Source organism: Babylonia areolata, chromosome 24 (assembly GCF_041734735.1).
Source record: "Babylonia areolata isolate BAREFJ2019XMU chromosome 24, ASM4173473v1, whole genome shotgun sequence".
In the NCBI taxonomy this organism is placed as follows: Eukaryota; Metazoa; Mollusca; class Gastropoda; order Neogastropoda; family Buccinidae; genus Babylonia; species Babylonia areolata.
Window position 1 is genome coordinate 36,982,075 of NC_134899.1, and position 22,825 is coordinate 37,004,899.

Consider the following 22,825-nt stretch of genomic DNA (forward strand, 5'->3'; position numbering starts at 1 on the left):
CAAAGTTGGTGACAGCCACTCTTTAAAAAGTTCGCGGACAAAAGAGGCCCAGTCTACAGCACTGCCATGGTAGCTGAAGCCGCATTGGTTGGAGTTCTGCAGAAGGGTGTGGCCGTCTAGGAAATTTTTAATGAACAGCATAATATCAGGGAGATTAAAGTGGGACCTGTCGAAGGACCATTTTCGATTGGAAAATTCTTAGTTCTTGTTTCTCTGGCATCTCCATTGAATCCCATCCATTCTTTTCCCTTCGCTTTTGCAGAGTGCACGTTGACTGGCACACGTCGCATTGCACAACTTCCATAAGCAGCCCCGTTTTCTTGCATTCACTTAATTAGTATTTTGGTGTCGGTATCCATCAGTCTGAAGAAATTAAACGAATTTTCAAAATGCCGGAAAGTACATGTTATTTCATCCTCTCCGAGCGCTCTACCAAAGCTACCTCAAGAACCTTTCCCACTGGCCATGTTGTTTGCTGTGACCCCAATGATGGATGGACATCCCGATTTTTTGCAACTCACGAATATCTAGCATATTCTTATGAATGCTCATAGGCGCCAAACCAACAACATACAAGAAACAAAATCGCGTGCTTCTGAATACAAACCCATGAACATATATGTGAATATTTTCACGAAAGCACATGGGAAATGCCAAACAACGGAATAAAGTCAAGAATATATTGCAGTACACCGTTCGAGTGCCTTTACATAATACTCATACATCCCTTCCTCGTGACCCTCGCAGGCGAGTACCTTTTCGTTTTTGACGTGTGAGAATTAGAAAATGTGTGTGTAGGCTTTCTACATCCGCGGACAATGTTTATCCGCGTTAGACAAGACAACTTCATTCCATGCTTGTGTCACCTTGCAAAAATGACTTTTGAAGACACTAATTGGGGGGTTTCAAATCGTGATTGCGTGTGTCTGCGAACTTCAGTCAGGCATTGTGTGTCCACAGCGGACAACTTCATTCCGTGATTGTTTGTGCATTGATGACAACTTCTTTCTGTGACTAATGATGTTGCGTGTGCATCTCCACGTGTTCAGATGGGATGATTTAGGACAGCCTTCCATGGAACATGTGTCTGGATGTCAGTGTACATTGACTGTGCATTGATTTTGCATCGATGAACAGTTCATTCCGCGAATGTGTGTGTACAGCTGACAACTTCATTCCTGGATTCGGTGTGTATGTACTAGCACAACTTCATTCCGTCAAAGTGTGTTTCAGAATGATATCTTCATTCCAGAATTGTGTCCGATTCGTGTGATAACTTCATTCCGTTAAGTCGATGAGTTGGGTCTCACACTGCTAACTTCATTCCGTTGAGTTTGTATGCCATTCTTTATTTTCATCTTTACCCATGTCTACGCATGACCGTTTACAAATCGGGCAGACGTGCGAAATCGAAAATACCCGTCCGTGACATTTTCTCCTTCACTTTGTGTTATCCTCTATTCTTTCCAAGCCTCTTGCTAGGTGCATGGAATGCCCCCAAAAGCATCCCTTTTTAGACACCTTTATAATCGGGCCAAGTTTCATTTAAAATCATCAAATCTAGTAGACATTTCTATATATATCTAATTAACATTTTTGCCCGTTTTGTATTTTTTTCACATATGTTTTGCACTGCCGACGGGCAAAAATGTTAAGTAGAATATAAGAATGTCAAACCAGAAAGGTGGACAACTTTTCCGTCCAAAGGGTATACCCATTTGGGTACACAGTGATTCTGACTTCAACATAGAAGAGTAGACGGGTATTTTGTAACCGGACTAAACCAGTAACGTCAAATTAATTTTTTTGTAAAAAAATCTCTTTCGTCTGTTAGTCTGGACAAATGAGTGTTACTTTTTGCTTCTGCAACCACGCCCTGGTACTGTTTTACAAACCGGCCACATTACCTGTAAGATTCTTTTTGGACTTGAGGTTGTGAATGCTTGAGCTGTATATGTTTTCACTCAGTGTACCCCTTACTGTATAAACAATTGTTTGACATATTGTGAATGTTTGAGCTGTATGATATGTTTTCACTAAGTCTACCCCTTGATGTAGACAATTGTTTGACATGTTTTCAGTCACACCCACCCCCATCTGTATTACTAATTTGGCGGTGCATAGGGTCACCTCCCTTATTTTGACCTCTGAAATTTTGATTGTCTTGTTTTTCATTCTACCTTTGTGACATAGGCAAGTAGTTTTTTGCTTATCCGTAGGACACACGTGAACATCTTGTAAAAATGTTTTTAAAGGACCACACATGAAGGGAGCTCTCAATTTAAATCATTGAGATTTCACGCCCATTGCACAACCCCATCTGTATTACTAATTTGGCGGTGCATAGGGTCACTTCCCTTATTTTGACCTCTGAAATTTTGATTGTCTTGTTTTTCATTCTACCTTTGTGACATAGGCAAATTGTTGTTTTTTGCTTATCCGTAGGACACATGTGAACATCTTGTAAAAATGTTTTTAAAGGACCACACATGAAGGGAGCTCTCAATTTAAATCGTTGAGCTTTCACGACCATTGCAAAAGCCATGAAACTGGTTAGTTTACTTTGATCATAAGAACAGAATTTCTTTCTTTACTATATTTAGTAATTCATTTTGATCGCTGAGATGTATGGGCCATGATTGTGTACTCGTTTTCTGTTTGCGTCAGATGAACTGAAGACCAAGCATTTTGTTTTGAAGAACGAACTTTGCCAGGGAACAGCGATGCCTTCACTTTGTTATGCCGATGAATGCACAGTCCTTGGCATCTGCAGACTCACCTGAATTGGTATTTGAGTTCAAATTCATTCTAGATTTACACAAATGCAAGAAAATGATTCCAAGTTTTGAAATGTGCAACTCAAGACATAGCAAGTTTTTTGTTGTTGCTGCTGTTGTTTAGTACACATTTTTCATTTAATGTTTAGTACACATTTTTCATTTAATCTTTAACTGAATAAAGTAGCAAGCACAGAAGCAACATGCACGGTGTGTTTTTAATGTTCATTGTTTGATAGACTTAAGTCCATGCTTGACTTGTGTATGTATCTGCAAGCCAGCCTCCGGGTTGATCATGATACCACCACATTTATTTCCTTCCAACAACAACAACCAGAATGATTAGGTAACATAACGAAAAGCTCAAAGCAAATTAAAGCACACGCTTTCAAAAGTGGTACAGAGAAGAGTGACAAAACGGCTCATCTCTCGCCCGCTTGCTGTCCGTGCACAGACCTGCATACATGCGTCTCCTGTTATGTACAAAGGTTGGTCCTAAACCGTGTTGGAAAACCGATCTGATTTGCCCTTGGCATCAGCTGAGATATAAATCGCTTTTCTTTTTTTTTCTTTTTTTTATCTGAGGCTCTTTGAAACGTTTCTTCTGACCATCGTGGGACCGCACTGCTCGTTTGAAGCTCACTGAAGAAGAGTTTCTTAGGCAGCAGGTAGTCTGACTGATAGTAATAAATCTTATTGATAGCGAAGTGGTAGTAACAAGTCCGATTGATAGCGCGTACCACACGCTCTACATACTTCCCTCTCCGCACCCCTGCTCCTCTCCCCCTTCTCCTCCGTCTTCCCGCAGATGTGTAGTGTATAGTGGTCTGTCCATACTCTGATGCTTCCTTGAAACTAGCAGGAGTGAAATGCTCTTAAAGCAAGGTGAAGATGAAAAGTCGAAACTAGTTTTACAAAAACTAAAAGTTTATTTGAAAAACATGTGTCATCAGTAGCACACGGATATCAAATTGAGCAAGGAACAGGGCCTGTATAATATAAGCATATGGAGCCACCAACGACGGTAATGCAAAAGATAATCATCCACAGCAGTATTGACCATTACATTTGTTAAAAGCACACAATTGGAAAACTAACTCTTTCTGTCTCTCTCTCTGTCTGTCTGTCTGTCTCTCTCATTCACTCGCTATGTTTTTTGGGGGTTTTTTTCATTGATACAAAAACGGAGGGATACATGATCAAAATTTCAACAATTGAAACTAAACTATAGAGATTTTCCTATTACTCGTTGTATTTTCCGTACTTGTGTTAAAAGAAACAACAGATAAAATGTCAAAATTAATAGTAACAAGAGAGGCAAGGCCTTCAAGACTCACTTGTGATACACTTAAAAAAAATCTAAGCTATTTATGGAGTATAATTTCAAAATGTAATGTTTAAAATGAGAAAGATCAGTTTAAAGCAAATTATGTCCCTTAGCATTAATTAGAGTAATTTCCCTTTTTACTATCTGCATAAATAATACTTCCATGCTTAGCAAAAGAAGTTCCGGTTTGAACAAAAAATGATAATGACTACTCTTGTTGTTTGGTCAGAATATCAGATCAAAGTGCCAAGTTTAGAGAATACAAAAAATATAAATATAACAGTAAATGCAGTTTGCATATAATTAGGCTTCATTTTTTTAATTTTTTGTGCCCATCCCAGAGGTGCAATATTGTTTTAAACAAGATGACTGGAAATAACTGAATTTTTCCTATTTTTATGCCTAATTTGGTGTCAACTGACAAAGTTTTTGCAGAGAAAATGTTAATGTTAAACACACACACACACACACACACAACCGAACACCGGGTTAAAACATAGACTCACTTTGTTTACACAAGTGAGTCAAAAATCTAAACTTCTGTTTACATGTGCATCTCTGTTTATAGATATGTACATTGTATATCTCTTAATATAGATACACACATATATATATATATAGAGAGAGAGAGACATAATAATGCTCGCATATACAGCATGCGTCAAATGCAAAGACATTAAAAAATTGGGGGGGGGGGGGGGGGTAATAGTATAAAAACAGAAGGGTGAGCTAGGGTATGAAAAGTTGAAGAAAGAGTAAATATCTAAACAAATTATAGAGAAATAAAACGTCACAATAAGTTGTACCAAGGGAAAAAAATAACCAAAAAATGTCGCAAGCAAGAAAAAAAGTGTTGAATGATAATAGATAAAATAAAACAAGCATAACACTGTCACAGTTGTTATCTATAACGGGTTTTTTTTTTGTTTGTTTGTTTTTTAAGATAGCTGCCCACGGTAAATTTTGTGCAATCCAATCAAAATATAAAATAAGCCATAGCTGAGCTGGTTGGCATGTGTATAATATGTATTGTTTCATGTGAGGCGCTTTGAGCCCTTTACATGGGGGGTTTGCGCCATGTAAGTAGTATATATTATTACCAGCCGATGTGACACATCAAATCCATAGTTTACGTCTTGTAAGGTAGACAACCGATTTCTTCTCTTCTTTTCTTTTAATGCTGTGAAGCGAAAGATTCCTGTTTATTCTGCACGTGAGATTGAAACGTTCTCTCGACACAAGTCACACCGAAGTGGATCTTTTTAAACAAGAGTGCTTGATGTTTCAGTCTGCACGTGGGATTCGTTCTCTCCACACAAGTCTGAAGTGGATCTTTTCAGAATAAGAGAGCGCGTAATGTTTATGTCCGATATGAAGCCTTCATAAAACGCCCTCGTTTCATATTTGTCTTTTTGTTGTTGGGTTGTTTTTTTTTGTTTTTTCTTTTCTTTTTTGTTTTTTTCTCCGAAAATGGATGTTATTTCATTGAGTGTGCTTCCATGAATACCCATCCCATTGAGGTTGCGGGTAATGTCCACTGTCGTCCAGAAAGCGTAGGACTTAAAAACGTTCCGGCTCGCAGTCATTGGCGAATCTCAGGCTGCACTCGTCAGGAGAGATGGACCCCGTGCTGTTGGAGGCGACATCACGCTGTCCAATGGGCGTCAGGTACCTGTCCAGCCGCTGCCTCGTGGGGCAGGGGAGGGGTGGGGGGAGCCGATGCTCGAAGTGACCGGCGCTGACGGTCAGCTCACAGGGGCTGGCGTAGCAGTTGTTGGCGCCCATGGTATCCGAGGGCACGTAGCGCACTCTGCTGGCCATCTGGGTGTCCTCTTCGGGTCGGGTCCGGGCCAGACTGTCGCTGGGCTCTGGGAGAGAAAACAAAACATGTCGACAGGACCTCAGCTGTTCAGTGGGACCTCAGCCGCCGACAGGGCAGCGATCTCACGCATTTTACAATCCAGCAACAGTGGTCTGTACTTGTGTATGAAAAAAAATTGGGCCAGACTTCGAGTCTTAGATAACTGTCATTCGTAGAAATCTGTGTGCTGGAAAGCATTGATACGAGTCGAGGCTAGCGCACTCTCACCACCACCACCCCTCCCTCAATGTGCCATACACATGTACTGACGTCACACGCACACGTGGTCACAAAGCAAGAAAGTATAATAACTTACCGCTCCTGTAAAACCACCACCACCGCCACCAGCAAAGCTTCATACCAGCAGTACTATTCTCATCAGCATGCACACGGTTAAAGTCAAAGATACGCAGGGTCCAACCCCAAAACTTTGTCAACAGTCAACACTCCAAGCTTCGTTTACAAAAGACATTCATAATTCTTCATCATCCATTCCATCACGAGTAAAAGTCGGCTAAATTCTCTCGGGCCTCACATGAATCCAGCTGACGTCTATGTATAAGGCCCAGCTAACCACGTCACAGTTTCATTCGTTCCTTAACAATTGAAAAATGTTTTGTACGAAATACGAAAACTTTTATGTTACTGTTTGCTTTCTGTTTATTTTTTTTCTGCAGAGGGTAAAAAAAAGAATTAAATGATAAAAAAAAAAGTGTTGTTTTTTATTTGTGGGTTTTTGGCTATTTTGAACGCATCTACCACCAGTTTGTTGGCGATGGTGTCATTTTGTTCTTGAGCATTTGCAACCAGTGCTGGAGATAATGTAAACAGTCTTGTCATATCGAAAATGGGACATGTCTCGACGCACTTTTATAGCTATTCTTATTAGCAGATTTTTCATGCGGAAACACCTTGCCTTCTCTTAAAAAACACAGTCGACGAAAAGTGAATGAATACACCCTCGAAAACGGAGTATGGCTGCCTACATTGCGGGATAAAAATGGCCATACACGCAAAAGCCCACTCGTATGCATACGAGTGAACTTGGGAGTTGCAGCCCACGAGCCAAGAAGAAGAATTAATACTTCTTTTTAGATATATATATATTATAACGGATGTGGGGGGAAGGGGGCGCTGGCAGTGGGGGGGGGGGCATTGTTGAATTAACTGGACTTACCAGACACGGAGCGCCGTCGTTTGGCTACACAGACGAGGAGGATGACGAGGATGATGATGATGACCCCCGAAGCGGCGCCCAGTCCTGCTACGCCGCTGACCGGGACGCCGCCTGTCTGCTGTTGCTGCTGCTGCTGCCCTGGGTTTTCCGCTGGACTGTTTCGTGCAATGCATAGAGCGGTGGATGGGTTGGAGGGAGGGGAGCATTAGATCAGTATCAGTATCAGTAGCTCAAGGAGGCGTCACTGCGTACGGACGAATACATAATTATACGCTGCACCACATCTGCCAAGCAGATGCCTGACTAGCAACGAAACCTAACGCGCTTAGTCAGGCCTTGAGAAAAAAAGAAAATAATAATGACGATGAGAATAATAATAGTAAAAAAAAAAAAAAGAATAAAAAGACAAATAATGATGATAAATAAGCAAATAAATGTAAAACATGCAGACACATTCACACACACACACACATGCAGTTTCACAGGAAAGCACAAACAAATACACATAAACGTACACGAGCCCCGACACACGCACACACACACCATCTCCCAAATTGCCCTGAACCACCACCCCCCGTCTCCTCCACACACTCATCCCTAGGCTACGTATCGCAGCTTCCACGGCACACATACACACCCTTATTCAAGCGCACACACACGTGAGCCCATATCCACACACACACACACACACACACAAATATATATGCACACCCGCACGGTCCAATATTCCGTTGCTCCCACAGTACAGACATGCATACACACACATACCTCATCCTCTACACACACGCACACGCACGTGCAAAGAGCTCTCCTGACACATGTGTACGTGTACACTTACACACTCGCGCACGCACACAAACACAGGCGAACGCACAGGCGCGCGCACACACATTAGAGAGGTTGATACAGACGTGGGAGGGGCGTTCAAAGACGGAGACAGACAGAGAACTCGGAAGGTTTTTATTCGAGGATTAAGATTTTAGGCATGGTCTATTATTCCATTCACTTTTCGCTATCTACATCCACTGCAAATAGTGCGTATATGAAGAAGAAGAATGGGGAAAGAATCTTAACCTGACTGGGGTTGCTCGAACGATCTAAGCAGTGCAAAGAACGTTCCCAATTCTTCGCTAATGCCACAGGCGTAGGAGAATTCCTGACTCTTGGGGTGTTCTTAATTATTCCACACAATGTCCAAGCACTGTACCAGCACCACTGTGTGTACTTAACGCACCTACATGTGATTTTGACCCTACCAATGACTGTATAGAACAATCATTAACATTGACAATGAGATATATGAGTGGTATATGCGAACTGTCGTCTAAGAGTTTATAAATCACCGAACAATTACTGCTGCAAAGACAAAGCTCTACCAAAGTGATTCCCAGGCAGGGAAGACTGCAGTCCACGTCGTAATGAAAGAGATAGAGCTGAGCAACCTTAGCACTGTTAATATCGCTCATGCAACCTTACCCTGAGCTCGTTACTGCACCTGAAAATGTCTGATACTACAGCTTTGGGGAATAAAGGGGGAGGGGGACCCAGGAGGGTGAATGAGAGAGAGAGAGTGAAAGAAATATACTGAGCCTGGCTGGACAAACGATTCCTTGAAGGTGATTATTCAAGGTCTGATTTAAAAGAAACTTCGCAGATGAATGAATGACACTGAACACTTCAACTTCAATCTACCCTCCAATCTTCGGCTTCTCCTCCCTATCCCCTCCACCCCCTCCATCCCTCATTTATCTGTACCATCCACGACCCCCCCGCCCCCCATTTTTTTCTTCCTCGTCTGCCCGCACGCCAGCCTCATACCCTCCACTCCTATCTTCACTTTCCTTCATACTGCTCGCCATTTTCACTCACCATGGATCCAACTCAACTCAGAAAGCTGAACTGTGATTATCCAGTCAGTGCACTGAGTTCATCTCGACAAATCTTGCCTTCCAACACGACTCGAAACGTTGTCTCCCCATCACTTTTAATTGTACATGTGTACACTATGTTACTCCATGTGTTATTTACATGAATTTACAAAGGTAAAAAGGCACACAATGAGAGATTACTACAGTATTTGGTATACTCGGGGGGAATGGGATAGGGTGTCCTCTTCAGACATTCACTCAACTCTCAGCAGCTCTCCGATATACGCAAACCGCAGCTGTACTTATTGTAAAGCCATGTTTTGTACATCACCACTGAAATTTCAAAGAGATGCTCGAGAACTCGGTGAAGGGTGAGAAGGTGGTCAAAAAGAAAAAGATAGTCATTGATGGAGACAAACACACACTGCTCCTTGGGGCCAGAACCCAGGGATGGTGATAGACGAGACCAGGGTTTGATAGACAGGCGGTCAGTTTATCGCCCAGTAATGAACACCGGGAATTATAGTAGACATGTATATCATGATCTATAAAACTTAATTTCCTGTTACCATAATGTTCAGTCCTTATTTAACCAAAGTTCCCAGCTCTGGTGTGTGGCCTTTGCGGTTTTGTAAGCCAGTCGTCAAAATGAAAGGAATAAATGAAATTGGGTCCCTTTGAAAGTGAAGAGAGAGAGAGAAACTCCTTTTCACAATTATTTCCATATCGAGCTTCTGGCTCGTAACTTGAGTAATGACAGATCGTGTGGTGAGGAGAGCGGCACACAGTGACTCACCCTCCTGGATCAGAGGGCCGACGGGGCGGGAAGCACCTGCCACACTTGATGGGGTTGGGACACACGGAACTCACGACCTTCACCTTGTCTTTATCCAGTTTCAACCCCTCCTGCGTCCACCGCCCCACCTGGTCAACAGATCAAGTCCTTAATGAGATCTCCACTCTGGGAGGGACGCTCACTCAGTCTGGCTCCGCGACTAAGCCATTATTGTTGTTAGTAGGGGGCTTAGTAGGTGGTGTCCTAAGTACGTTAAAACAGAACAGGCACCACTGAATACCACCGAAGTGACTCAGCAGCAGTGCAGGGTCTCCTCTGGTGTGTGGCCTCCTGGCGACCTAACATCGACGGTTCCCTGTGGACTGCCGACGCTGGAACTACGACGGACAAACCCGGGTGTGGCCGTGTATGGGGGAATCTAAATGAGCGGCGTGGGAGTAATGCCACTGAAACGGTGCAGATGACGGGGCAGCAAAAAAAAAAAAAAAAAAAAAAAAAAAGTCCTTAATGAGGGGTTTCTTTTCAACCCGCCTCTTTCCACACTCCTTTGCTGGAATTATTTCTTCTTTCCGTTACATGACCAACATCGACTTGCCGACGACTGTCCTGGTTGATGCATGCTTGGTATTTTCGTGTCGCCATAACCCACCGGACACTGACATGGATTACAGGATCTTTAACGTGCGTATTTGATCTGCGTGCGTATACGCACAAAGGGAGTTCAGGCACTAGCAGGTCTGCACATGTGCTGACTTGGGAGATCGGGGAAAAATCTCTACCCTTTACCCACCAGTCGCTGTTACCGAGATTCGAACCCGGGACCCTCGGATTGAAAGTCAGATGTTTTAACCACTCAACTATAGCGCCCGTCAAGTTAGAAAGAAAGAAGAAGTCAAAAGACTTCCTTGCTTTCTACCTACAAATTAGCGTTCACCACTGAAAAAAAAAGTATCAACCACACACGTTTCTTATTTTGCTGTTCGGACATGACCTCGAATTATGTGATTTGTTTATTGTCCTTTGTTTATTTCGGGAAACCCTGTGGGGCACATGAAAATGTTCCATATTTCATGTAATTTATACAAATATTAACCACATTTGGTATTGTGATTTTTTTTAACATTGGCCACACCAGCTGTCTGGTTGAAACATACATTTTTTATGAAGAAAAGAAAAGAAAAACTAACATACAAGAAATATAACATTATACAATGTGTACATGCCAGAAGTCAGTAGGCATTTATCCCAAACACAAATATTACTAATCAGTGTATTTAAGTAACAACAAATAAACAACAAACAACAAACTATAATTCAAAAAACAAAAACAAAAAAACCAGGAAAGTTTGCCTTGCTTTTTCCTCACGCAGTCATGCTGCATTTTATTTGTTTGGAATGTTGAGGGAAAAAATGTGATACTGCTGAAGGAGGAAGGGGAAGTAAAATTATCCACCATCTGTATTGTGGGGGGGGGGGGGGGCGTAATTCATTCAAAGCCAAAACCTCGTTTTCATGATCATTGGACGTGTTTGGGGTTGTGTTGTTTTTGGTGGTTGTTTTTTCGCACCTTGCAACTCGTATCATCACCTATTATTTGCTCTCCATACCACAAACCATTACCATATGCTCGCAGCAAAAACAACATAAGTTACCGCAAAGTCACAGATTCCTAAACGGTGCAAAATCAAACAAGAAGTTTGCTTCGTTGGCATACATGCACACACTCGTTAAGCGTACAGTCTGCTGCACGTAAGAAGCTAGCTGGCTGCGGTCGTTGTCTGAGGCAGACTCCATACTTTGGCACGTCAATGTGTAATAAAATACCATCAACGTGATATATCAGTCAGCAATCTTGAGATCCTTGACAAGTATCGTAGCTCCAACAAAACATTTTCTACTTTATCAAATCAACATACATTGTATTCCGTAAAATGAGAACTTTAGGGTGGTGGTGGTAGTAGTGGTAGAAAATGAGTTGTAGTTCCATTTGTATTTTCTCATGAAAACGAATAATGTCTGTGTCAGTGTGTAATATAGACAGATAGTGGGGGTTTAAGTGCGTTGGGTTATGCTGCTGGTCAGGTATCTGTCCAGCAGATGTGCTGTAACGTATACGGACGTGTCCGAACGCAGTGACGCCGCGTTGGGTTGTGCCGGTGGTCGATCAGGCATCCGCATAGCAGATGTGTTGTAGCGTTTATGGAAGAGCCCGAACGCAGTGCCGCGTCCTTGAGAACCTGGGGAGGGTTGCATGAGCGAACTTGGCAGCGCTTAGTGTGCTATGGTAAATTCCATATGCTTAGGAGCATTCTTAACTCTGAGCAAACTTAGCGCCGCAAAGATCGCCTCATGCAATCCGGCCCAGAACTGAAAGTGGGAAAAGGAACGTGAGAGACAGACTGAAAGGGGAGAACGGAGAGAGAGAGAGAGAAAGGAGAAAGGTCGCTCCTGACTGACTGGAGTGACAGAAGCACAACTCACGTCCAGGAACACGACGTCTCCGTGTGCAGACTGCCTGTCCCTGGCCACCCTCAGCACGTTGTAGCCGACCAGCCCGTCCCCGTTGCTGTCGAACACGGGCGAGGTCGGTCCGCGGCTGTACAGGTCCAGCTGCACGTCATGCATCGCCCTCACCAGCTGAGAGGACGTCAGACTCTTGCACGTACGCTTGGCGACATCCCCGCAGTGCAGGGTCAGGGCAGTGTGGAATCCCTTCACCAGGGCGTACACCGCCTGGATGTGGAAGGGGATGCGGGAGTCCTGAACGTAGTCCTGGGCCACATGCCCGATGCAGGGTCCTTTCCTCCCCTCTCTCCGGAAACTCTTGTCCAGGTAGCAGTTCAGCCGAGCCTCCCAGAAGTCCTTCAGCCAGGGGTTCACCGCGCTGACAGCGGGCAGAGTGTCCAGGTGCTGCTCAAACTGCTTGTCGGCGGCGATCTCCTGCGACAGCACCAGCGACCCGTCCAGGCGGGTCCGGCCCTTGATCAGCTCGTGGCGCCGGCCCCACGACTCGCTGCCCAGGAACAGGAAGTTGTCCTCTGACGTCAGCAGGGGCAAGATGGCGGTCATGGTTTTGTTGGTCACCGTGGCATGGAGGATGACGATGACGATCTTGGCGGCGCTCTCTTCCCGCAGCACGTCCACGATGTACTTGTACTGGCTGGTTTGCTCGTGCAGCGTGGTGGGGATGCTCTGGGCGATGCAGATGTTGTAGCGGCCGCTGCTGGTTTCTTCCTGCAGTTTCTCGAAGAGTCCGGTGGCGTAGGCGGTGCTGCTGTCGTAGATGACCTGGATGTAGTTGGCGTTCATGGTCTTGACGATGTCCAGCATGACCTGAACGATGATAACTGGTTTAGTTTGGACAACTCTTTGTTCAGAAAACGTACTGCACGCGCGCGCGCGCGCACACACACACACACACACACACACACACACACACACACACAAGTATATAAACAGTAGAAGAACAGCAAACGAACAGCCTATATCGTGCTCAAGCATATCATATGAACAGACATCACAACATCGGTAAATGTGTGCAATAGGAATGATTCGAAGAAGATTAAAAAAAAAAACAGAACTAGCAGTGGTCGTAGTAGTAACTTTTATGATAATAAAGTGCTGAGTCACGAGTCATTCACACGCATGCATAACTAATTCACAGAGACGGTAATGAAAACGTGTGAATATAAAACTGGAGGTGTAAATGCCTTTACACTTTCCGTCCTGTTGAGGGATTTACCTGGGCCTGCTTGTCGTCAGCGGGAACCAGACGCATGAAGTAAGGGTGACGTCCCCTGTCCTTCAGAACCGTAGATGTGGACGCTGCGCTGACCTGAGAGAGATGCCTTTAATTGATTGTTGTGTGTGTGTGTGTACACATATAGTTTGCTATGTACTTTGCATTCATCATGAACTTATGAGGCATTACCTTGACGCATCTTGTAATGCTTTTCTCACTTAGAACTACCTGCATGTTTTGATGGATGATGTAACGTGTTGCAATGCATCTTTACTGGAACAGCTGTGTTACTGTGAAGCGCTCAGACCACAATTATTGGACTGCGCGTTGTATAGATATAATTGTTGATTTTATCATCAGTGTTATTCTTCTAATCGTTATTATCATTATTATTATAATTATCATCATCGTCATCAAAATTATCACGGAGGCCCGTGGCACGATCAGCAAGGTGTTGGACCTCTGATCCATGGTCAGGGTTCGATCTCTCGTGTCGACCTGGTGGTCTGTCCTTGGTAAAGGCGCTTCACTCCCATTTCTCTCACTCCAGCCAAGTGTGAATGGGTACCTGACTTCAGTTGGGGAAGGTAAAAACGGCGGAAGGAGAGGACTGGGCCCCACCTTCCTATGCCGAGTCCTAGACACAGTGGCAAAGAATTCACTGCCCTGGTGGCCATAAAAGGCTATGGGACATTTAACCTTTGGTTCTTCTTCTTCTGATTATTATCATAATTATCATTATTATCATTGTCATCATCATTATTTAAAGAAAATGTTTATGAACATCAGCCGTTTTACTGATGCGCAGAGACGCTGCAAAACATAAATCAGTAGAACAAATATGTGAGCATTCACTCAAGGCCTGACAAAGCGTTTTAGGTTAATGCTGCTGGTCAGGCATCTCTACATTGCAGATGTGGTGTTGCGCATATGGGCTTTTGCCCGAACGCAGTGATGCCTCCTTGAGAAACTGGAACTGATTTCCATTTTGCTGACACCAGCCAACCAACGGAACTCCCTCCGTGCCATGCTGTCCACCCAGCCAGAGCTCCCCGAGCACCACACAAACCTGCACGAAGGTGGTGGTGTTGAGGGTGGTGAGGGTGTCGGAGACGGCGATACTGTTGGCGCTGTAGTAGGCCCCGATGATCCCCATGAGGTGGGGCAGCAAGGTGCTGCTGTTCCCACGGCCCCCGGGCAGCTGAAGACGCCCAGAGAAGAAGTCCATCAGGCGCTGCCTCACGATCAGACTGCTCCCACAGGAGCTGATGCCGACCAGACCTACCCGTCTGCCTGGTAGCAGGTCCTGGGGAAGGAGGAGGCAGGAAAGATGAAATTTTATGGGGGTGTGTAGAAAATGGGGATGGTGACATCGGATTTGCGACAGGCGTTTACACCTCCAGTTTTCTATTCACACGTTTTCATTATCGTCTCTGTGAATTAGTTATGCATGCGTGTGAATGACTCGTGACTTAGCACTTTATTATCATTACAGTTACTACTACGACCACTGATAGTACTGTTTTCTTAATCTTCTTCGAATCATTCCGATTTCACACATTTACCGATGTCGTGATGTCTGATCATATCAAGCTTGAGCACGATATAGCCTGTTCGTTTGTCGTTCTTCTGCTGTTTATATATATGTGTGTGTGTGTGTGTGTTTTGGGTGGGGGCTTACAGAGCGTGCGTGAACCATCCTTATTTTTCGTGATTATTAGATCTGAGTTGGCTGATGATTGGATGTCATTTTCACACCCCTTGCAAACAATGAGTCTTGAACAAAATAACACAGATAAAGTTGTACCACCACAACCATCACTGACACCACCGTCACCATAACCCCCCTCCCATCCTCTCTCACACCACTACTACCATCCACCACCACTCCTCAGTCTTAAAAACGCTCCCTCCCCAAAGCCCCTCCCACAACCACCACCACATTCATCATCACCTCCACCACCATCAGCTCCACAACCTTCACCACAACTACCACCACCATCACCACATTCACCTCCACCACCCTTACCACAACCATCACCATCATCATATCACTACTACCACCACCACCACCTCCACAACAACAATCAGCCCGCCCCCCCCCCCGACCCCCTCTCCCTCCCCACCCGCCAAAACCCACCCACCGGCCCTCACCTTAAAAGCCCTGCTGTCAGGGTCGTTCACCTGCTCCAAAGCGAAAATCACAGCCTGGATGATGTCCGCTCCCACCATACCCTTTGGCGCTCCGCACCTGCACACACACACACACACACACAGAAACTTTAGTTTCAGCTTACCCTTCTCAAGGAAGCGTCACTGCGTTCGGTCAAACCCATATACAGCCGCACCACATCTTGCTAGGCAGATGCTTGATCAGCAGTATAACCCAACGCGCTAGACAGGCCCTGAGTGCATGTTATGTACACGTACATTTGTGTGTGTATATCGGAGTGGATTTATTTTACAGAGTTGTGCCAGAGGACAACGCTTATGTTGCTATGGGTTCTTTTTCACTGCGCCAAGTGCGTGCTGCACAAGAGACTACCACGGTCTGTCTTGTCATCTGAATGACGTGATGTTAAGTTTTGGGGGAAAAATCAAGACTGGGGGTTCGAATCCAAACCCTGCCCTTCACTCAGATTCTTTCGCTTCCCAGGCGAACGCGTTACCACTGAGCCAATATTCCACAATACAGCAGTGTGCATGTATAATGTTATATCGTGGAAAAGCTCTCTATCAAAGCAATCATTTTCAAAACTGAAGACCGCAGACATACAGTTATGTATACCGAGACTAAGAAATAACGTAAACGTAAAAAATGCAGCTGCCTGTACTATAATTGGGAAAAAAAAAAAAAAAAAAAAAAAAAAAAAAAATATATATATATATATATATATGGAATTACCTTCCACTCAGCACATGAACAAAAAGGCTGTTCTTCAAGAAGGCAGCTTGCGTGCATAATGTTACATATGGAAATGCTCCCACAAAAGATTTACAAACACTTAAAACTGATGTCCACAGCAGAGTCATTATGTTATGTATACCTGGACCGGTCAATAACTTTTACGAAATCAGGCTGTTTTGTACACTGGTGGAGACATGTGGAATATAACCGGACCTTCCACTCACTAAAAAAAAAAAAAAAAAAAAAAAAAAAGTATTACGATTAAATACGTGCTTAAGAAAAAAAATCTTAAGAATAATCTCACTGACTGTCTAAGAGATCACCAATGATTATACTGGTCTTTATTCTTTAGTCTACTGCTTCATTTAGTATGTATGAAATTCGATTTTTTTTCGCTTACGTCGGCGGTGTATTTGTGCTGATATGAGTGAATTTGTATGAAATGCGGTGGGATGTCGTATAAACGCACAAGTTAGTGTATTTTCAAGCATGAGACAGATATTTTAATTACACCTTTTTTTCTATCTATGTATATACATACATGTATATAATTATATCTATCTATCTGTCTATCTATCTATATCTATGCATCACATACATGTATGTAACTGTATCTATATATCTTATATCTATCTGCAGATTATTATATAGTTATATGTGTGTGCGCGTGTGGGTACCTGCGTGTGCAAAATTTCAAATTTATTTACAAAATTGATGGCATTTGTTTGTGTGCAATGGCACTTGTGTGTGGGTGGGTGTGGGGGGGGGGGGGGGGGGGGGGGGGTGGTGAGGGGGGCTGTGTGTGTGTGTGTGTGTGTGTGTTGAGTATAAACAAACGCAGTTTGTCGCTTTTCAGCGTACCATCTTAAGATACAACTCTGACAGAGTGACAGCGACTGTCACTACGTATCGCTGTGACTGACCTCAGCAGGTTGCCCTCGATCTTGTTGTGCACGGGCAGCACGGCCACCACGTAGAAGTCCCCCTCCAGGAAGATGATGTCGCCGCTGACGTCACGCTCACACGTCAGGCAGTCGCGGTTGGCCGGGCACTGCGCGTGAGGGAGCTGGCCCCAGGTCAGGGGCTCGCCGTTCTGGTCGTAGAATTCTGCCCGGCTGGTGGTCAGGGATAGACGGCCCGAGGTGTAGGTGCCCACCTGGGGCCGTATTCAATACAAAATCAATTTTGCCTGAAGGCAAGTTACCTTTGACATGGTTGGGACCCGCGGGTACAGTTTAATGTGAAGGTTAAGTTATCTTCGTATTCAAGACACTCAGGCAGCTAACCCATCGTCTATAATTAGACATCCCGGGGATTCCCTTGTGCGCATGCTCTTTAACTTCGCACCGCACCACAGTGTGACCACAAAAAAGAAAAGAAAAGAAAAAAATAAAACTGAAGAGGCAAAGCACTGTTGAGAGTCAGCAACTTGTCGAATATTGGGACCATTTTCGCATTCTGACACACTGTCCTCCCTACTATTCAGCTAATTGCAAAAAATGAAATGAAATGCCGGAGTTCGGATTAAAATATTTCTCTGGAATGAACGAATTTCGACGATCTGCAAATGTCAGTCCATCATTTAACGTCTGCAAGTGCACTCACTTCAAAACTACATTCGTAATTCATATGGAATATAATGACGTCTGCCAATCTCAGAACGTCAATGTTGACTGCCGAGCGAACAAAGGATATAAGATCAAACTATTAGGTGCCGTATTCAAGACATGGCCTCTCTGCAAAAAGCCTGTTTTCCCTTAACAAAACCAACGCAACAAAAGGATTCGCCATATTTACATCTGCTTTGTGGGCAGTCACCCTTGGCAGATAGGGTAAATTGCCTTCGGGTTGTAGACCCGCGGGTAGGCTCTTGTGTTCCTGACTACTGGATACTGCTTACCCTCCGGCAGTTTGAGGCAGATTATCCGCAGGTGTGATGGTCTCTTAAATACGGCCCCTGGAGGTGGGGGCTTAATGAACACAGGGGCTGGCAAGTAGCTATGCTGGAAGGTGTGGGGATGGGGGGTAGGGTGGGGGTTTGAGAATGTGTTACGCCGTTTCTGGTGCAGTGTCGTGCGGTGCTGAGTGGTGTATTTTACTTACAGTGTTGTGTGGTGCTGTATGGTGTTTACGTGCAGTGTTGTGCGTTTGCGTGTAGCGTGGTTTGGTGTTGTGTATTTGTGTAGTCTGGTGCTGTGTGTTTTTCACGTGAAGTGTAGTGCGTTGCTGTACGGTGTATTATGGTGTTGTGTATTGGCGTGCAGTGTAGTGTTTAGGGCGTGTTTACGTGCAGCGTAGTGCTGCATGATGCATTCAAACGTAGTGTAGTGCAGTGCTGTAAAGTGTGTTTTCGTGCAATGCAGTGCTGTATGGGGTATTAACATACAGTACAGTGTTGTATGGGGTAGCATATTTACGTGAGATATGCTGCAGTGCAGCACCGTAAAGCGTATTAAGTGCATTGATGTGCATTGCGTATTGTGCATTCAAGTGCAGTCAGCGTTGTGATGTGCAGTATAGTGCATTGAAGGCAATGTAGCGCAATGCCGAACAGTGCTCTAAGTGTAGTGTAGCGCAGTGCTATGGTGTTCAGTACGGTGTATTTAGTTACAGTGTTATGTGTTGCGGTGAAGTGCCATGTAGTGCACTAAAGTGAAGCGCAGTATGGTGTAGTGTTGTGTAATACGGTGCCGCACAGTTCATTGAAGTGCGGTGCAGTGCCGTGTAAGTTGTGTGTAGTGCAGTCTAGTGCACCTCCAGTAGTGTTGTGTACCGGCGTACCGTTTGTCTTATCACCAGTTTTAGGTATTTTGATTGCTGTCCATGTTCATGTTTTTGTGTAAAATAACAGTGCTGTTACTCTCCGCGGCCGTTGTGGTTTAAATCAATAAAGTCAAGCGAGCGATTAAAATCATTATATACTTGATTCTTGTGTGTGTGTGTGTGTGTGTGTGTACGTGTGTGTGTGTGTGTGTTTTGGGGTGTTTGAAACATGTGTGCGCGCTATCACGCGAGTGCTTCGATAAAGAAAAGCCTGTCAAATGTATGACCTGAGATCGTCACTTTGTTTCACAGTAAACATTTTCCCTCACCATGAGTCGCTGTACATCATCGAAATCAAATGATAATATACTGATAACAAAATGTGTGGCATGTTTTACATACTACTCATCCCATCACAAAAGAGGATGGACTAACCTTACGGAACTCGCCTTGGTCTCCGTCATCAGTTTTCTTCAGGTTGTACACGTCATAGTCTTCATGGGACGTCTGGTTCGTGACGTCACAGGTGACGTCACCGTCTTCCCCGTGTAGATTCTTGACGCCACCTCTTGCGTCAAAGCAGAGAGAAAGGTCTGCCAGACTCGCAGAAACAGAGGCAAACTCCCGCAGATGGAAAACGCCTCCCCGAACCAACCCCTGAACCTGTTCTCTGTCCGCAATGAAGTCTTTGGACTCGGGACACAAACCCTGAAAGTTCGGCCCACAACTGTGCTCAAGGACACGTTTCAACAACGACATCATCACCGCTGCGGCCTTGACCTGGTAACCCAGATAGAGGCTGAAAGCGTTCTGCCGACTCCCCGAGCCTGCAGAAACAATCTGCTCGCTTCTGAAAGACGATTCCTTAGCCCAGCAGTCCTCATCGGAGAGACTGCACTCGGTGATGGTTTTCTGAAGGTAACGCTGAATCCAGGCGTTGGTCTGGAGCTGGAAAAAGGTACGGTTCGTCCACAGCTTGTTCCAGAAGAGGGAGAACTCCGGGACGGGGAGGAGGGGAGGGGCGGTCAGGAGGGAGCCGGCGGTGACCAGTCTGTCGGCAGGGCGGCCCCAGAGGACACGGGTTCGGATCCCCACGGCCTCACTGAGGATGAGCTGCACGGACCTGGACCAGCGGCTGTTGGTGAGGATGGGGAGGAACTGCTGGAAGGTGAGCTGGCCTCCCAGGAAGATCAGGCCCCGGATCTGGTCCGTGGACAGCTGGACAACACGAGCACGCGGGCACGCACACACACACACACACACACACACACACACATACATGCACGGATGTGGTCCGTGGACAGCTGGAGACGCGCGCACACACACACACACACACACACACACACACACACACACACTTACACATATGCACACTCACATAAGCACATACACGCGCGACCACACACACACACACACACACACACACACACACACACACACACACACACACAAGTGGTGCCCAACCAATGGGGAAAATGCATGGATACGAAGATTTGGCGGCAGTCCTTGATGTTGATCACTTTCATTCATGGGACGAATCTCAAGTTATTAAATGAAGCATAATTACTGCTACTACTACTATTACTACTATCATATTCTCTCTCTCTTTCACTCACACACACACACACACACACACACACACACACACTTCTTTTCAGTCCCTTTCACTTGAATCAAGCAAATTCTCGCCACATGAATGAATCCTGCCAATGTAAACCCACCTTCCTAGTAATGGAGTCGAAATCTTCCGTCCTTCGCAGACTGGCAAACACAGGCACACACACTTCTTTAGCCTCTGCCATCTTCCGTAGGTCCGTAGCCATTGATCTTCCATAGTCGTCGTCCTCAAAGACTATAGCCACGTAGTTCCAGTCAAGTTGAAGGACAAGGCTTAGTATCACCTGTGGTGTGGAATGAAGGTTGTAAGGAATTATCAGTTGACTGTTGTGGTGTTGTTCTTAAAGAAGTAGTTCCGAAAGGTCGTGTGTGAACAAAAAGATCACCCCTATTTACTGCCCTCCAACCCCTAAAAAACACACACTTTAGTATCCATCTCTGTCTGTCTGTCTGTCTGTCTGTCTGTCTGTCACACACACACACACACACACACACACACACACACCCACACACACACACACACTTTTACAATCACACACACACACACACACACTTTTACAATCAACCAATTAAAACAAAAGTCGGAATGAAAGGTGTGTGGTATTTTTAAAATGAATAATATACAACGTTTCAAATCAAACTGTTCAGGTGCCTTGCAGTTGTGACAATGCTATGCAGAACAGACCGTTGTGAGTTCTTTAAACAAGGTTGTCCTGCCTGCAGTATTTTGGTAGCTGTTATGTTCTATCCCCACCCCCCACCCCCTCACCCTCACCCCCACACCTCCAAAAATGGACTTTTAAAAAAAAACAGTAATGGTGACTTCATTTGTGTGTGTGTGTGTGTGTGTGTGTGTGTATGTGTGCGTGTGTCTGTGTGTGTGTGCGTGTGTGTGGAATGTTGCTACTTTTCCACTTCGAATGGAAATTTTGTGCTTCTTGATTAGGCGTTCTGACCATTGAAAGATCAGATCAGTTTCTGGTCTTCCAGTAACATAAGATACATTGCCACAATGATGTATGGGGAATGTTCTCCAACTAATGAAAATAAGTACACAGAATTAAGTTGATCCTAAAATATCAGAATATGCAGGTATTACACTGACTGAGCCAACTATTTTCGGGGTAGACCACATTTGTTAACCGAATGTAAATGTTTATGCAAGCATGCACAAAAGAAACACCAATTTTACAATTTTACTTTTAAGAATTAGACTAGTTTCTGCTGGTTCAGCCATAAGAAAGAAAGAAACAAGCCAAAGGAGAGTTTTATGCTATACTTTCAAAGCGAAATATTCTCAAAGCACAGTTCAGCAAAGTTTTGTTGTTTTTGTTGTTTTTTTAAGTGGAGGCTATCATGGTGTTCCTTAAGCTTTTGTGTCTGCTACAAACCGTATCAACAAATCTTAACTCATTTTCACGTAAAATCCCAATTTCTTACGCATGCGAGCATTAACCTTCTTGTTCAGCCTTCAACAAAGCTGTGCCGTAAAGCACTGCCCATGATCTTCAATACCCAGTGATACTAGTGTTTTAGGATCAAACGTATTCAGTGTAATTTTTTTTTTATTTTTTATTTATTTATTTTTTTTTAAAGAACATACCCCTGATGTCATGGTGGCCTTTAACTTTTCTTCTTCTTTTTTTAAAGTGTGTGTTATAGTTTTGGAATGTACACAACATAAGTCAACAGACCTGAATCTGGGTTTCATCGGAGGGGATTACCCTGAAGAAATTACCGTAGAGCTCTTTGTCGCTGAGGTCTTTGGCTGTGGCCGACCCGCTGATCTGAAGTAGGCGCTGATTGGTCGGCAGGGAGCCAATCAGACGCGACACTGCAGCAGCTTCCGCTGACCGATCCGGTCCGATCACGCCTTCAGATCAATTCAAATCAAATATGTAAAACGTGCTGGTGTTGGTAGTTTGATTTGATTTGATATGGATACTTATATAGCGCCTGTCCTTGGTTGAATATCAAGCTCAAAGCGCT

The 22,825-nt window shown here is 44.5% G+C and overlaps 1 protein-coding gene across 3 annotated transcripts in view; it reads right to left on the minus strand.

The window, feature by feature from the left end:
- Positions 1–4,799: 4,799 nt before the first annotated feature.
- Positions 4,800–22,825, minus strand: part of LOC143298804 (uncharacterized) — a 29,578-nt gene continuing 11,552 nt past the window's right edge. For 2 of the 3 annotated variants that reach the window (XM_076611775.1, XM_076611776.1), the window contains 11 exons: positions 22,531–22,709; positions 20,941–21,120; positions 19,655–20,437; positions 17,380–17,612; positions 15,703–15,799; positions 14,618–14,854; positions 13,549–13,641; positions 12,288–13,139; positions 9,807–9,934; positions 7,143–7,297; positions 4,800–5,972 (listed from right to left, as the gene is read on the minus strand). In XM_076611775.1, coding sequence (XP_076467890.1) covers positions 5,665–5,972; positions 7,143–7,297; positions 9,807–9,934; positions 12,288–13,139; positions 13,549–13,641; positions 14,618–14,854; positions 15,703–15,799; positions 17,380–17,612; positions 19,655–20,437; positions 20,941–21,120; positions 22,531–22,709 — 3,245 coding nt within the window. In that variant the 3' untranslated portion in view covers positions 4,800–5,664. The remainder of the gene's footprint in view (positions 5,973–7,142; positions 7,298–9,806; positions 9,935–12,287; positions 13,140–13,548; positions 13,642–14,617; positions 14,855–15,702; positions 15,800–17,379; positions 17,613–19,654; positions 20,438–20,940; positions 21,121–22,530; positions 22,710–22,825) is intronic. The other variant, XM_076611777.1, reaches the window with a different exon arrangement.